A 13,183-nucleotide genomic window follows, 5' to 3' on the forward strand; every position below is an offset into this window, starting at 1 on the left:
TTTCTCCACAGCAACTCAAATAAGACCATTTCTTGGGGCTTGAAGGGGAGTGTGTATCTTGAAGCTTTATGCATCATTTTGTGTAAACGGTCCAGAGATTTGGGGTTGGAGGGGAAATATAGAGATTATTGCAACTCGTGTCGTAATACTTCAAATAAGACGTATAATCAACTTGTTTGGGTGTCAGGCAGGGCTTTTTTTCCAGCTGGAACGCGGTGGAACGGAGTTCCGGAACCTCTTGAAATTGGTCACATGGCTGGTGGCCCCGCCCCCTGATCGCCAGACAGAGGAGAGTTGAGATTGCCCTCCGTGCCACTGGAGATCAGGGGGCGGGGCCACCAGCCATGTGACCATTTTCGTCAAAGGCGATTTAAACTTTTAAAAACTCCCCCCTTGTTCCAGCTGACCCTGGGAGCATGCGTGCACTTTGAGCGCGCACATGTGGTACCAGGCGTGCCACTTCCCTCCAAGAGATGTCACCCCTTGCTGGCAACCCACTGAGTTCCACCACCTCTTTTCCCAGAAAAAAGCCCTGGTCTCAGGATACAATCAACAAATCACTAGTAGCTTCCTGTTATGATATTCATTCATGGATGAGCCTCCATTAGAAGAGGGAAAGATTTCCTCCAGACATGGGTGAGCCTAAAAATCACATTCTCGTTCTCTTGCGGGCAGCCACAGGGCTAAAACATTACCATTTTAAACAAGTGAAGCTATTGGAAGTAATGAATGAAAATAACTAGAATGAGAAGCAGCACTCAGGGCAAGAGAATTTTACTTGAATATCCTCAAACCTCCTAAGGTCACAAACAGGCATGCTTTTTTGGAGCAAAAGCCCACTGAAACCCTTGAATTTACTTCCAAGTAAGTATAGTCAGAACCAGGAAGTGGTCTTTTTATGAGTATGTGGACTAGGCTATCAGAATTACTGTGTTTAGTGACATTAATTCAGCAATGTACTGCTAAGCCCAACTGAAAAATAATGTCTACTTAGTGAATTCCAAAGCCCTTTTCTCCCTTTCAGTTTTGAATGTTCTCAGGCACTCACCAGAATAGACACTGAATGAATTTTAAATCTGTTTGGGGACTCATATCCAACTTCCTTGGCTTACCAAAAAAATGAAGGAAGTCCTGCTGTGGTGAAATATAGTACCCAGTTCCTCATGAGAAGCCAGTCAGCTTCTCAAAACTTTAAATATTGCTTCAAAGAATCTAAGACCCCACAAAAATCGTCTATGCTTTTATTCAGTCTTCCCAAGTGCTGTTATATGAAACATCCTAGTTGCTTGACATGGTATAACCCAAATGAAGACCACTTTCGAGGGATCAAAGTAAAAAATATCTAAGACTGCAATTTGCCATTCGCTGCCAGTAACTGCACATGCTTTTCATTGAACCTTAGTCTGTGTGCTCAGAGACATGTCTGACGAGGCTTTGAGCAAAAATTGGACCATAAATCAGCTCAAACCCCCAGTTTAAGAAATGTGTTTGAAGAAAGCATCACACAAAACTCAATTTTTAAAATGATGCTTGAAAAGCATACACATAAGAGAATACAGTCTAATGTGCATACAAAAGTTGGGGTTTTTTTATGAAAGAGTTCTCTATAATAATCTAAGAGAACCAAATGTCTATCTTAAAAACAGTCAGATGCTGTCACTATAAAAAAATTCCCACAATAAGGAAATACTAAAGCCTTTGAAAGAAAAGGATGGAAATCTTCTATGGAAACGACAGCTCTAAAGAAATAACACTGGATCACCTCGCTAGTATTGTCTACTCAGATTGGCAGTGGCGGTCCAGCATCTTAGGAGGAGCAGGTTCTGAGATGCCATGTTTTGATTTGGGACATGCAAAGCATATGGTCTACCACTAAGCCCCTCATCTCAACCAGTACATATGAGCAGGTATTTTTGTGTAGAAGACAAGAGCTTCAACCTCTCTACAGAAACTTGAGGAAAAAAGACTGCTTCAAAGGAACAAGTTTTACGTACACCAATTTTTGTTCAGGCAAAAAAGAATACAAGTGATGAAAACACACTCATGAGGGTCTTGGATTGTATAAACTCACCCTAAGCGTTTATATACTGCCAAGTTTAATACTAAAGGAATACAAGTAGATTTTCCTTGGAAAAATGGACAGATGATTAGCACATCACTTACTTGCAATGTCCCTGAGCAACTGCTGAACACAAGGGTGTAAAACCATTTTTATCAACAAGATCAACTTGTGCTTCTGAAGTCAGCAGCAATCTTACACAATCTAGGAGATGGAAAACACAAAGGCAGAATGATACAAAGGCAAAAGGAAAGAGGTGTTTAAAAAACCCAAACCCAAACAAGATGTAATACAAATAAACACTTTTCACCCATTTAGAAAACCATTTTATAATAATTTACAAGCCATTTACAGTCTTTTAGGGGGACATACTTACAGTCAACTAGTATCACCCAGAGGTATGCATCACCAGAGATTTTCTGATTAGTCCCAAACTAACATGAAGGACCCGTTATCATCTTTCACCAGTGCTAAGATACAAAGAGCTACTCTCAGTGCAGCGGCTTAGGATCAGGCAGTGAGGAGTTCACTTAACAAGACAATTTTATCCTGCTGTTTCTACTAGGGACATTGAACTTAACTTTGAAACAAACCTATGGGTGAGTTTTAGAATGGAAAAGGGCTGGTTTTCAAATGCAGAAAGATGAGGCAGTAGAATCATCAGCTAGTATGGCAGACTATACCACTTCAAGCAGCAGACAGACACCATTATTTAACGTTTCCCCACAAAAGAATTATTTCCTACCAGTAAAGCAAACAACCTGGTATATTGAGGGAAAGATTCCAACCCAGCTTCTCATTATACTGGTTTTCATCTTGTGGGAAGGCTTTTTGTAACGTATTAAAAATGTGAACCCGCCCCTGCATTCAGAGGTGGTATTGTCCCTTCTGCCAGCTCAGAACCCTGCCACCGCCTTCTTCTGTATGCCCAGATGAAGCAGTACTGACTTGCTAAAGTCCACCAAATTTTGTATATGAGCAAGAATTTGAGTATGAGTCCAAAATTGTAATCGCTACTGCTCGCTGGGATGAAAAATTATTGTATTCATTACTAATATCCTTTATTATTGTGAGAACAAATCCAACTTGTCTTGATAGCCCACTGGCAGGCAATTAACCTTTTTTCAACACACCACCTATCTATCTAAGCTTGCCCATGAGGGCTGTTACGCAGAAGCAGTAGCAGCTATTTAATTTTCCAACCAAATAATTTCAGCTTTAGATGGAGCATTTTACCTTCCTTCCTGTCCTTTACATACACTAGTGGCACACATACATATATATCATCTGTGATCACCATTATCTGGAGAGGCGAGGTTTCATTTGCCCAGATGGATTGTTTTGAACTTTCTCATTGCCGCTTTGAATATTAATGAAAAATATTTTTTCCACACCATTGCAGCATTTGAGTTCAGGTGCTTAAGTAGACATTACATTAATAAGTTATATTAACTACAGAAAAATACAAGCTGAATGGCTGGGAGGAATTGCTGTGGGATACGAGGGGGATAAACAATTTGAAAATTCCCATTCTTCATCTCCTGCCCAAGATTCTACAAGCTCTCAGAGGTTTGAGCAGTCAATTTCCCCATCTTCCTCAGACTGCCTCTCAACCTCTCATACCTCATGAAGCATACTCTGCCCTCATCAGGCTGTTTGGTATTTTCTTCTTCCTTTGGTTAATTAACAATTCTTCTTCCTTTGGTTAATTAACAAATTCCTGCATATCTGAGGAATCCAAGTAGGTAGAAAACCCTACGTTGTCTACGGGTGGCCTGGTTTTGTGACTAGAACTTTACTTTCAGATACAGTAATATACACAACAGCTAATACTGTAATAGGTGTGACAATTACCTGTATGTCCATTCATAGCAGCAGAATACAAGGCAGAATAGCCATCTTCAGAGGAGTCGTTAATGTTCAGACCTTCTTCATTAAGCAGCATTGACAATAAAGTGACATTTCCCTGGGCAGCAGCTTGGTGAAGAAGGGTGGGCCTGCCACCCAGGGGGACAGGACCACCGTTCATTAATAAAGGGGTTAGGGAGGGAGACCAGCCTGCGAGTTAAAGCAACACAAATTAGAAAAAAAAGGGCACACACAAATAAGTTAAAGCTGCACACTCTGCAAATCATTCCCATTAAGTTCGACACAAGAAACAGATTCTTTGCCGTTTCAGCCCCTGAAAAGATTGCGCACAACTCAGATCACGTTGCTCAAGAGCCATTGAGAAGTAGTGAGAGTGCTGGACTAGGATCTGGGAAGCTCAGGTTCAAATGCCCACTCCGTCAAGAAACTTGCTGGGGGGCCTTGGGCCTAACCGCCCTCATAAGGCCTCCTAGCTTAACTTTCCTCACTTGGTGACTGTCTGGATAAAATGGAGGAAGGAGAACAGCACCGTGCTCCCCGGAGCACCCCGAGGAAGGGCAGGATAAAAGTGAGTTAAATACCCAAACAGAAAGTAAAGCTATACACAACGGTGAAGTTATATTTAACGTTAACTAAAACTATCTTTATTATTGTGGATGAATACAAGTTAACCTTGAAGAAATTTTCTATCAATTTTCACTGTTCCGAATTTTTTAAAAAACCTAGTTTTAAAAACCTGTTTTTTTCCCATTGAAAACCAATTCGTCAAAACCTACAGTTATTTTGGCTTTAAAGTTAGCTAAATTAACAATAGGAATTTGATAGAGTGTGCTCTTTTTTAAAATCTGCAAACTGAATGCTTTATCAACAAACTGAATCTACAAAATACCTGGCAGATATTTTAACTGAAAGCGCATTTTTAAAAAACAGACTGACTGTCAGATTTACTTCAATCTATCGTTCAGCAATACCTAGCTTTGGCAGTACTGCAAATCATGTTATGTTTTACAGTATGTTATACTGTACAGTGATTAGTGAATTACTTCAAAATTACTGACAAAAGCTACCACACAATCCAGTCAGAAAGGCAACTGGTAGAGAACTTTAGAAATCTTAGCAGTTGTATTGGTTAGACATTCCAAGTATCAGATATTAGCAGCTTTAGAGGACAGTTTATTAAGAACATGAAGTTTGCTGTACAGGGTGCGGAAGACTTTGTGGACTGTTGCTGGATCAAAAGGCTGCAAAAAGAAATAGAAAATAAAAAGGATTGAAAACAGACTTGTACCTGGGGACTGCATAACGAAAGTAAGAAGTTCCAAAGGCATTTTCATCGCTCAAGGAATGCTATTTAAACTGTCCACTTATACAGAATGAGAAGAATGAATTTAAAAAGTATGGCACGGTGTGAAGAGACATTTTTAATTTACCATTTTCAAAACACAAATTACTTTTTGCATCTCAAGGAGTATTATTTATTCACTTTGAAGGGTCGAGATAAATGTTTCTCAAAATTTTAGAAAACTGCCATGCCCTTAATGAAAGATTAGTGAAGTGACAAGTAAATGTCACAGTAGCTCATTAAAGATGGCACCCGGAAAGGTGACAGACATTTCTCGTTATAAACAGAGGCGAGTCCTTTATTGCATGGAAAATAGGCGGACTGAATCAACATGAACTGCCTTACAGAAATAGAGCCAGCAGGCCAGGATCCAGACAGGACCGCAGCAGACAGCATTGCTGGTTTTGAGGGATTTTTAACTGGACAGTTAATAGGCAAGAAGACTAGCAGGAGAGTCAAAAGAAAGGTGTGAAATGACTGAAGACAAGCAGCAGGGCTCATTAAATTAGCAGAAGGCACAGCCACGGAACAAAAGGAGATTGGGGCACAAAGGAGGAAAGTGGAGCAGGCCTTGGGCAATTTGGTAACAGGCAGGCAGGTTTGGGGCAAGACAAAGAGGCAAGATGTGATGTTGCTCGACATGTCGACATCACATCTGGACAGAAACCTGTATGCGACATCAACATGTCAGCCAATGCTCTAGAAACTCTATGGTAAAGCATTAGCTAACAGAGTGACATCATGTCTGGGGTTTTGTTCCCCCCACCATTCCCAGAGGTGAGGGTGGGGGGGCAGTGGTAAGAGAGTGGTAAGAGAGTATTTACCTCAGGGCTAGTCTTTTGCCATTACAGGTAATACCAGCATCCTGTCACTAATAACACAAATGTCACAAGCTAACCCAGGGTTCTTTCTGGAGAAAAATGATGGGAAGAAAAGCGAGACTGGGGAGAAAAGCGAGACCCAACTCACATGTTACAAAGTCCTCACATTCCCTGTGTGTTCTATCAAGACATAATTTCCAGGTGTACATGGACCTAATTTAGATTACAATCATGGTGTGTGGAGACATGGGGGATTTAAGCCTCCCCATTTACCCTGTCTTCCCAACATGAAACACCCCAAGGAGCCACTGTTTGCAGAACTGGGGAAACTTATGTGTGGCTCATCAGTTCATGCAAGTTCCCCCAATGGAAACAGAGGCAAAAAGGGGGTTTAGGCTGGGGCTGCCCTGTGCTCTTGCTGTTGCTCTATCGACCAAAGTGGGAGGCAGCCAAAAAAAAAAAAAAAGGCATTGGTGATGCCAAGCCATCTCTTCCAGAGCCAGAAGTGATGACACAGTGTTGCATGACGCAAATTTTGAAATCTTTGCCCCTAATTTCTTCCTGAAGATCACCAACCAGGGACTGGCAACCTTAGTTTAGGCACCCTTTCTGCAGTCCTAATCCAAACAAGAATCTCGTGTACCTAGGAATTAAGTTTCAAGCACGAGAACCCTTAAGGACATCTGGTTGGCAGAATCGGGATATACATACGGAGGAACTCGAGGACTTTGCTGTGAAAGGACTTTGGTCCTAAAAGTATAGGGTACTCACAGTTGCTAAGTTATGCTCTAAAGTAGCCTCCAAGGTTGGCCTGTGACATGGAGATGGGCAGGGTGCGGTTGCCTCTAGCTGGTAGAAGCAGCTCACCACAGGCTTTTTGATAGCTCAGGAAAGCCGCTGAACAGCTTGTGCCACCCCTAGACAACTGCAACAGGACTTTAACATTGGGGAGGCAGCACTGATTTACATATCTTGCATTTTAAAAGATAGGATGAAACAATTCCATGTTTATTTCTACAGTGTTCACTCATGGCAGGCTATCACAGAACATTCTGAATTAAAGCAAGAAAGAAAACGAGCAGTGTCATTTAAATTCCACACCATTTTAAAAAAAATCTCCGCTGTGAGAATTTCAAAGCACTATATACAGCAAATCATGCCTCACACATTTCAAAATGTTTATTGTGCATACTGGAACACAGGAGTGAAGCATAAGGGTAAATATAGAAAACTAAATTTAGGAAGCCTTTTTATTTCAAGCAAGTTTATACATGGCCCTATTCATAAATCAGCTAACTAGCAGTGTAATCCTGAAAAGATTTACACTATTGTAAATTGAAGTCAATGGATTTAGAATAGACTTGGAAGGGTGTACCTCTGCTTAGTATTACACTGTAGATCTAACACTTCTTGACTGGAAAAAGTTGATCAAAAGTAAACAACCGAATTACTATCTTGCCTTCTCTAATCTTGCTGGACTGGATTAGAGAATCTGACCCAGATTTCAGGGATACTAACCTTTATGGTGTTCCTGAAACCCAGATCTGGATTCAACCAAAATATGCCACAGTAGCTAAAAAGATGAATGAGCCTGTCCAGAGAGTTTTATGTCTCTTTATCCAATTTCATCTCAGCCACAAACACAGAAAGTGGTCTTAGGCAAGCCACTTTGTCTCAGCCTCAATTCTCCACTTGTAGAATGAGGACAATCATAACAGACAACTTTACAAAACAGCTGGAACAATTACAGCGCTCGGCAACAGGGTTTCGAACCTTCAGGGGTTCAAGTGGACCTTGGATTTCTGCTGGGATTACAACTGATCTCCAGATGATGTGTGATCCAGCTATATAGCTGCATTTATGTTGATCCAGTATAACCCACCTATGTTGGATCACATAAGAGAATCCAGGTTCAGATCCAGGGAGCTGGGTTCTCATGGGGCCAATTAAACCAAGTTAATTTGGTTTAATCCAGCAAAATCTGTCTTCTCTAGGCATCTTTTTCTTTTCCAGGCATTGGGGGTGGGGGGCAACACTGTCTCCCTCAGCTTGTGCCATCATGGCTCCCCTGCTCCTGGCTGGGCTGTGCATTGGGAAGTGGCTTTTGACCAGGGGTTGGCCCTTTGCTTAAGGTATCTTTGCCTGGAAAGCCTTGTTTCCCCCATAGGAAACAATGGAGAGTGGCTGGGGGCAGATTGTTCAGGGGCCCATAGAATTGAAAAGTGGCCCCCCATAGCCCCCCGATAGTTTTCCCCATAGGGAATAATGGCCAAATAAATTTGGGATTCTCTAATCTTGCTGAACAGGATTAGAGAATCTGACCCAGATGTCAGGGATACTGACTTTTATGGTGTTCCTGAAACCCAGATCTGGATTCAACCAAAACATTTTTTTGGCGCACACCCGTACTATAAGCATCAGTCCCCCTGGAGAAATGGCAGCTTTGAAGGGTGGACTCAGTGGCATCACATACCTTCTGAGCTTCCTTCCTTCCTCGAATTCCATCCTCCTCAGGCTTCACCCCCACATCTCCAGAAATTTCCCAACCTGGACTTGGTATCCCTACTCAGCAACCTTCCCAAGGTGTGGCTGGATGGTGGGTGTTGAAAGTCAATGTACTATAGGCCGTATCATGAAGCCCTTTTCCTGAGTGGGAGGAGCTACATGTGGCTATATAAATGGAATCTTTTAATCCACGACCCCCCCTCAGCATTTTTGAACACTGATTTTTCTTTGAATGGGCAGGAGGCAGGGGAGCAATGAACTTCCATCAATATTTGCTCCTTGTTTAGGAATCTTAGCAAACCAAGTTGTATTTGCTATTCAGATGGGTGTGGAGAAAAAGGCTGAAGAAAGCAGAGACGTTGGAACTGAGCATGAAAACATCATTTTGAGAAGTTTATGAAAATTCCATTTTGTTTTTAAATTAATGCAGTCATTTTTTTAAAAAAAAACTGTAAGGACATTTGTAGTGCAGTCCTAAACACAGCTGACACTTGCTAAGTCCACTTAAATCAATGGGATTAGACAGGTAGAAGTCTGCTTAGGACTGAGCTTATTAATAAAGTATGTTTATCATGTCTTCTAATAGACTGGGATATCTAAAGTTGTCTTTGGCACATGGAATGGCTCTTTTGCAAGTGGAAATGAAGGGTGATTTTCACTGATTCCCACTTGCCACTGAAGACCCCTCAATGTCACACCCCAGGGTCCCCTGACCCCAGCAGCATTCTGGGAAACAGAGAACTGCAGCAGGAAGGGAGGTAGAAAAGATCTCTTTTGCAGGGCTTCTTTGGCTCTAACTCCATGTTAATATTTCATTCGCCTTTCAAAACAGTGCGATTTTGCTCTTCTTTATGAACTGCTTTACAAATTAACAGAGTCAGTGAATGGAAAGGACTTCTATGTCAGAAACAGTATATGAAACCCACAGGTATGTTACTGGAAGTGACAATCACATGCACACACACATCATTGCTTATATGAGTGTGGGTAATAGAGATTAAAGTGTAAAGCAACACCACAAGGACCAAGAGCAAGCCTGACATAAAATACAACATGTACAAACCAAATCGTAACAGCAGCAGATTTATGCCAACGATGAAAACATAACACAGAATCCAAATCAATCTCCAAGATCTCCCGAAGGAAACAGATTTTGTATTTAATCAAGGAAAACTGCTTGAGAAAATTAGGAAACACGAGGAAGCGTTCATTGTTTTTATATGCAAAAGTTAGCAAATATGAAGCATCTGTGAAAGCGTGCTGGACATGCAGCAATGAAGGAGTAAAGGACAGGGGGGGAAACAGCTTCTGGCATCAGCTTCAGATTGTGGAGATGGTTAATTTCAGAGTCCATTACCAACCTCTTCTGCACCCCATTCACTTTACAAGCAAACCACATACAAAAGATAAAATCATATATGAAGGAACCAAATAAAAACATACTGATTGAAAAGTGATGTTTAAAAAGAGAAAAAGAGAGCAAATTTAAGAAGGAAAAGAAAGAGTAATGCCAGGGGTATGGGAAATTCAATTGCTGCAGATTTCATAGGCTTTGAGAGCTGAATCACGAACAGTACTTACAAGTTGTCAGCCAAGCACCTTGCTTAAAAGTGGTCAATCCATAGCTTGCAGGTAAGATTGCCAGGCTGAGCTTGGAAACTGGCAGGAGAGTTGGGGGGGGGGAATGGGGGGGAAGCAATGATAGCTGCATTGAGATGTCACTTCCGGGGGAAACCTGGAAGTCACATGGGGTAGCTCTAGGAATAGCTGGAAACTCTATGGTCAAACCTGGAAGTGATGCCATGATGTAACCAAAGTTGCTTTAAAAATTCTCCCGCAGCAGCCGGCAAACAAGGCTGCCTGCATGTCTGGATGTTCAAGTCTTGCTTGGCTTATAAAATACAGGTAGATATGTAAACTGGATTGAAGCTAGCAGGATTTTATCTGGGATTTAAAACACTGAGCCAAGTGTTAGTATTTTCTTGGTCTGTGACTGCAATAAGTCAACATTTGCATTTGAATGACATAAATAATGCATTCGGGACCAGTTCATGCATGCAGCAGTGCTTCTGCATTCCCTCCATGTAACCATCCTTGGCTTGTTTATGCCTGCAACCATGCAGAAATCCTGTGTTAACCAGAAATACACTTGCAGATGGCTAGCAGGGGAGGAGAATCTTGCCAGCTGAGTGATGTCTGGGCCAAGAGTCCATCTCCCTTATAGGCATATAAGCCCGGGAATGGTCAGATGTGTGAGCCTTTAGGCAAGAGCCAAGGGACTCTTGCTCCTGGTTTCCCAGCCCATGGCTTTACATGGTGAGCCAAGGCAGTAATTCCAGAGACCAGCCCAAGATATTGAAATCGTGTATTGTTTTAAATTTGGTTGCCTAGATTATGTTGTAAAGCCACTTTCGAGTCTGCAGAGAGGACAAACGCAAGGAAGAAATACTTAAAAATAAATACACATGAAAATATGGGACTGTAGTGATTCTGATGATTTGCAGCAGCACTTTTGGATACCTGTGTGAATTATTATAGTCCTTATCCATTACAACATGATTCTTCCATAGCCATGCTTTTGATTCACACACAACCATTTCCCAATGGTTGTGTGCATGAGTAAACTGCATCGGTAGGAGGGAATTCTGAAGTGCTGTCCCATGGTGACCTGGCTCTCAGAAGCAGCTGATGCAAACCCCTGACTGAAGCACGGCAATGCCTGGAAACAAGCTGCATCACTGTAATGTAAATTGCCTAGAAAAATACCCTAGACATTTATTGCCACTTCAATTACATAAACTAAAGCACTTTTCTTCTAGAATGAGGACAATAAATGGTAGGAGTAATTTAAAAGCAAAAGAATTGCCAAACTGAGTTAAAGGGATATACAACAGGAGACCCTCTAGCATTTCCATCTCTTCTTACTTCCATTATAATAATTTATCTTTTGTGAAATAAGAATACATTATTATATTAAGCTAGCATAGTGTTAGGGAAATAGAATAATTCTACTGAAGGGTAATCCATGTTTCTGTTGTTTGATAAAGACGCTTCCCCTCTTCTAAGTCTAAATCAAACCACAGCAAAGCAACTGACTGATAAATATTTTTAAGGGCTACCATAATCATAACTGTCAAAGCCTTTCCCAGTTAAACCAAAACAATTCTTGCAACAAGATTAACTAATGCATGTATGAAACTGACTGTCATTTGGCATTTAATGAAATATTAGAACTACATATTGAGTTTTAACAACAGTTTGGAATTGAACTGTCAAGACTCGCCATTTCAAGAAGAAATATAACTTCTCTAAGTGAAGTTGTGCTGGCTATTAATTTTAATACCTCATCTAATGAGAAGAATTTGGAATGATAACATTTGCTTCCACAGGTATCTGACCATCTGGGATAAAAGTAAACTAGTACTAGCCAATATGGAGTATGGATAAGAAAGGGCCAAAGTTGAACCTCACATCTTCTGTTTCACACATGCCGCCACCCCACAAACCTCAGTAGAGACGGTATTATTACAAAATTTAAGTTATTTTCAGTTCTGCTGAACAACTAGTTTGCTTCCAGATGGGAGCAATTCGCCCCATTATGTTCATTACATAGATGTATTTGTGGTAGCAAAAGAGCCTCCACACAAGGATTTTCTCCATGCTTTCCCTCCACTTCTCCCTCACACCTGCCATGTTTCCCTCCCCCTCTGCTAGTCTTCTATGCCAGTTTTTTTTAAAAAATGGCAGTAAGTATATTGCTAGTGTTATGACATTATAGCAGTATACTACTGATTTTTTTTTAATGGCATAAAATGGTGGTGAGAAGAGGGGGGATGGTGACCATGAGAAGAAATGGAGACACAATGGAGCTGGATGTGGGTGGGAGGTCTCAAAATCTGTCCCTTCCTCTCCCACTGTGACTAAAGTTTGAGAAAATGCTGTGTGAGGTAGCGGAAACCCAGGAGACAGACAACTGTACCACGATGTCATGCAGAAGCTTTAAAAAGCACTACTGCAGTGGAAAGGAGAGAAATGTGGAGCTAAAGATCTATGTGGAATCAATCTATAGCACAAAGACAAAGCCTGCTTTTCCCTAAGATACTGTACACTAAAAAAAACACATAATGGAACAGTATTTAATGGAAAGGTGACCAAGAGATTGACTACTTCCCTTCACAAACTTCCCTGTATATTAAACATATCTTCCTTCTGAAAACCATCATTTGTACCAGAAAATACCCTTTTCCATTTGTGAACTGCCGCTCAGTATAGTTACTTAAGGGCTCTTCATGCCACTTGTTTCAGACCCAGGAGCCCAAGGAACTCCCAGCAAAGTGGAAAGTATGGCCCACTGGTTCCTGAAAGCATTCACAAGATAATAGTACATACAAAAATAAAATTCTAAATATCCTTTTAAAATTGAAGTCTAAGAAAAATAATTTAGCAAGTACTAAAAACTGCACATATCTAACTCCCAGCCTGAAATTCAGGACCAACAGAAAAGTAACACTCAAAGAATTTTCCCCAAACACCAGGGCTTTGGTGAGTTTCCACTGAAAGGACAATACAGAGCCACAGGGCAGCCAG

General features: G+C 41.2%; 1 protein-coding gene across 1 annotated transcript in view; it reads right to left on the reverse strand.

The window, feature by feature from the left end:
* CTTNBP2 (cortactin binding protein 2) overlaps positions 1-13,183 on the reverse strand; it is a 126,574-nt gene that overhangs the window by 53,354 nt on the left and 60,037 nt on the right. The window contains 2 exon segments of the mRNA XM_054988126.1: positions 2,164-2,263; positions 3,914-4,117. Coding sequence (XP_054844101.1) covers positions 2,164-2,263; positions 3,914-4,117 — 304 coding nt within the window.

Source organism: Eublepharis macularius, chromosome 9, assembly GCF_028583425.1.
Source record: "Eublepharis macularius isolate TG4126 chromosome 9, MPM_Emac_v1.0, whole genome shotgun sequence".
Lineage (NCBI taxonomy): Eukaryota > Metazoa > Chordata > Lepidosauria > Squamata > Eublepharidae > Eublepharis > Eublepharis macularius.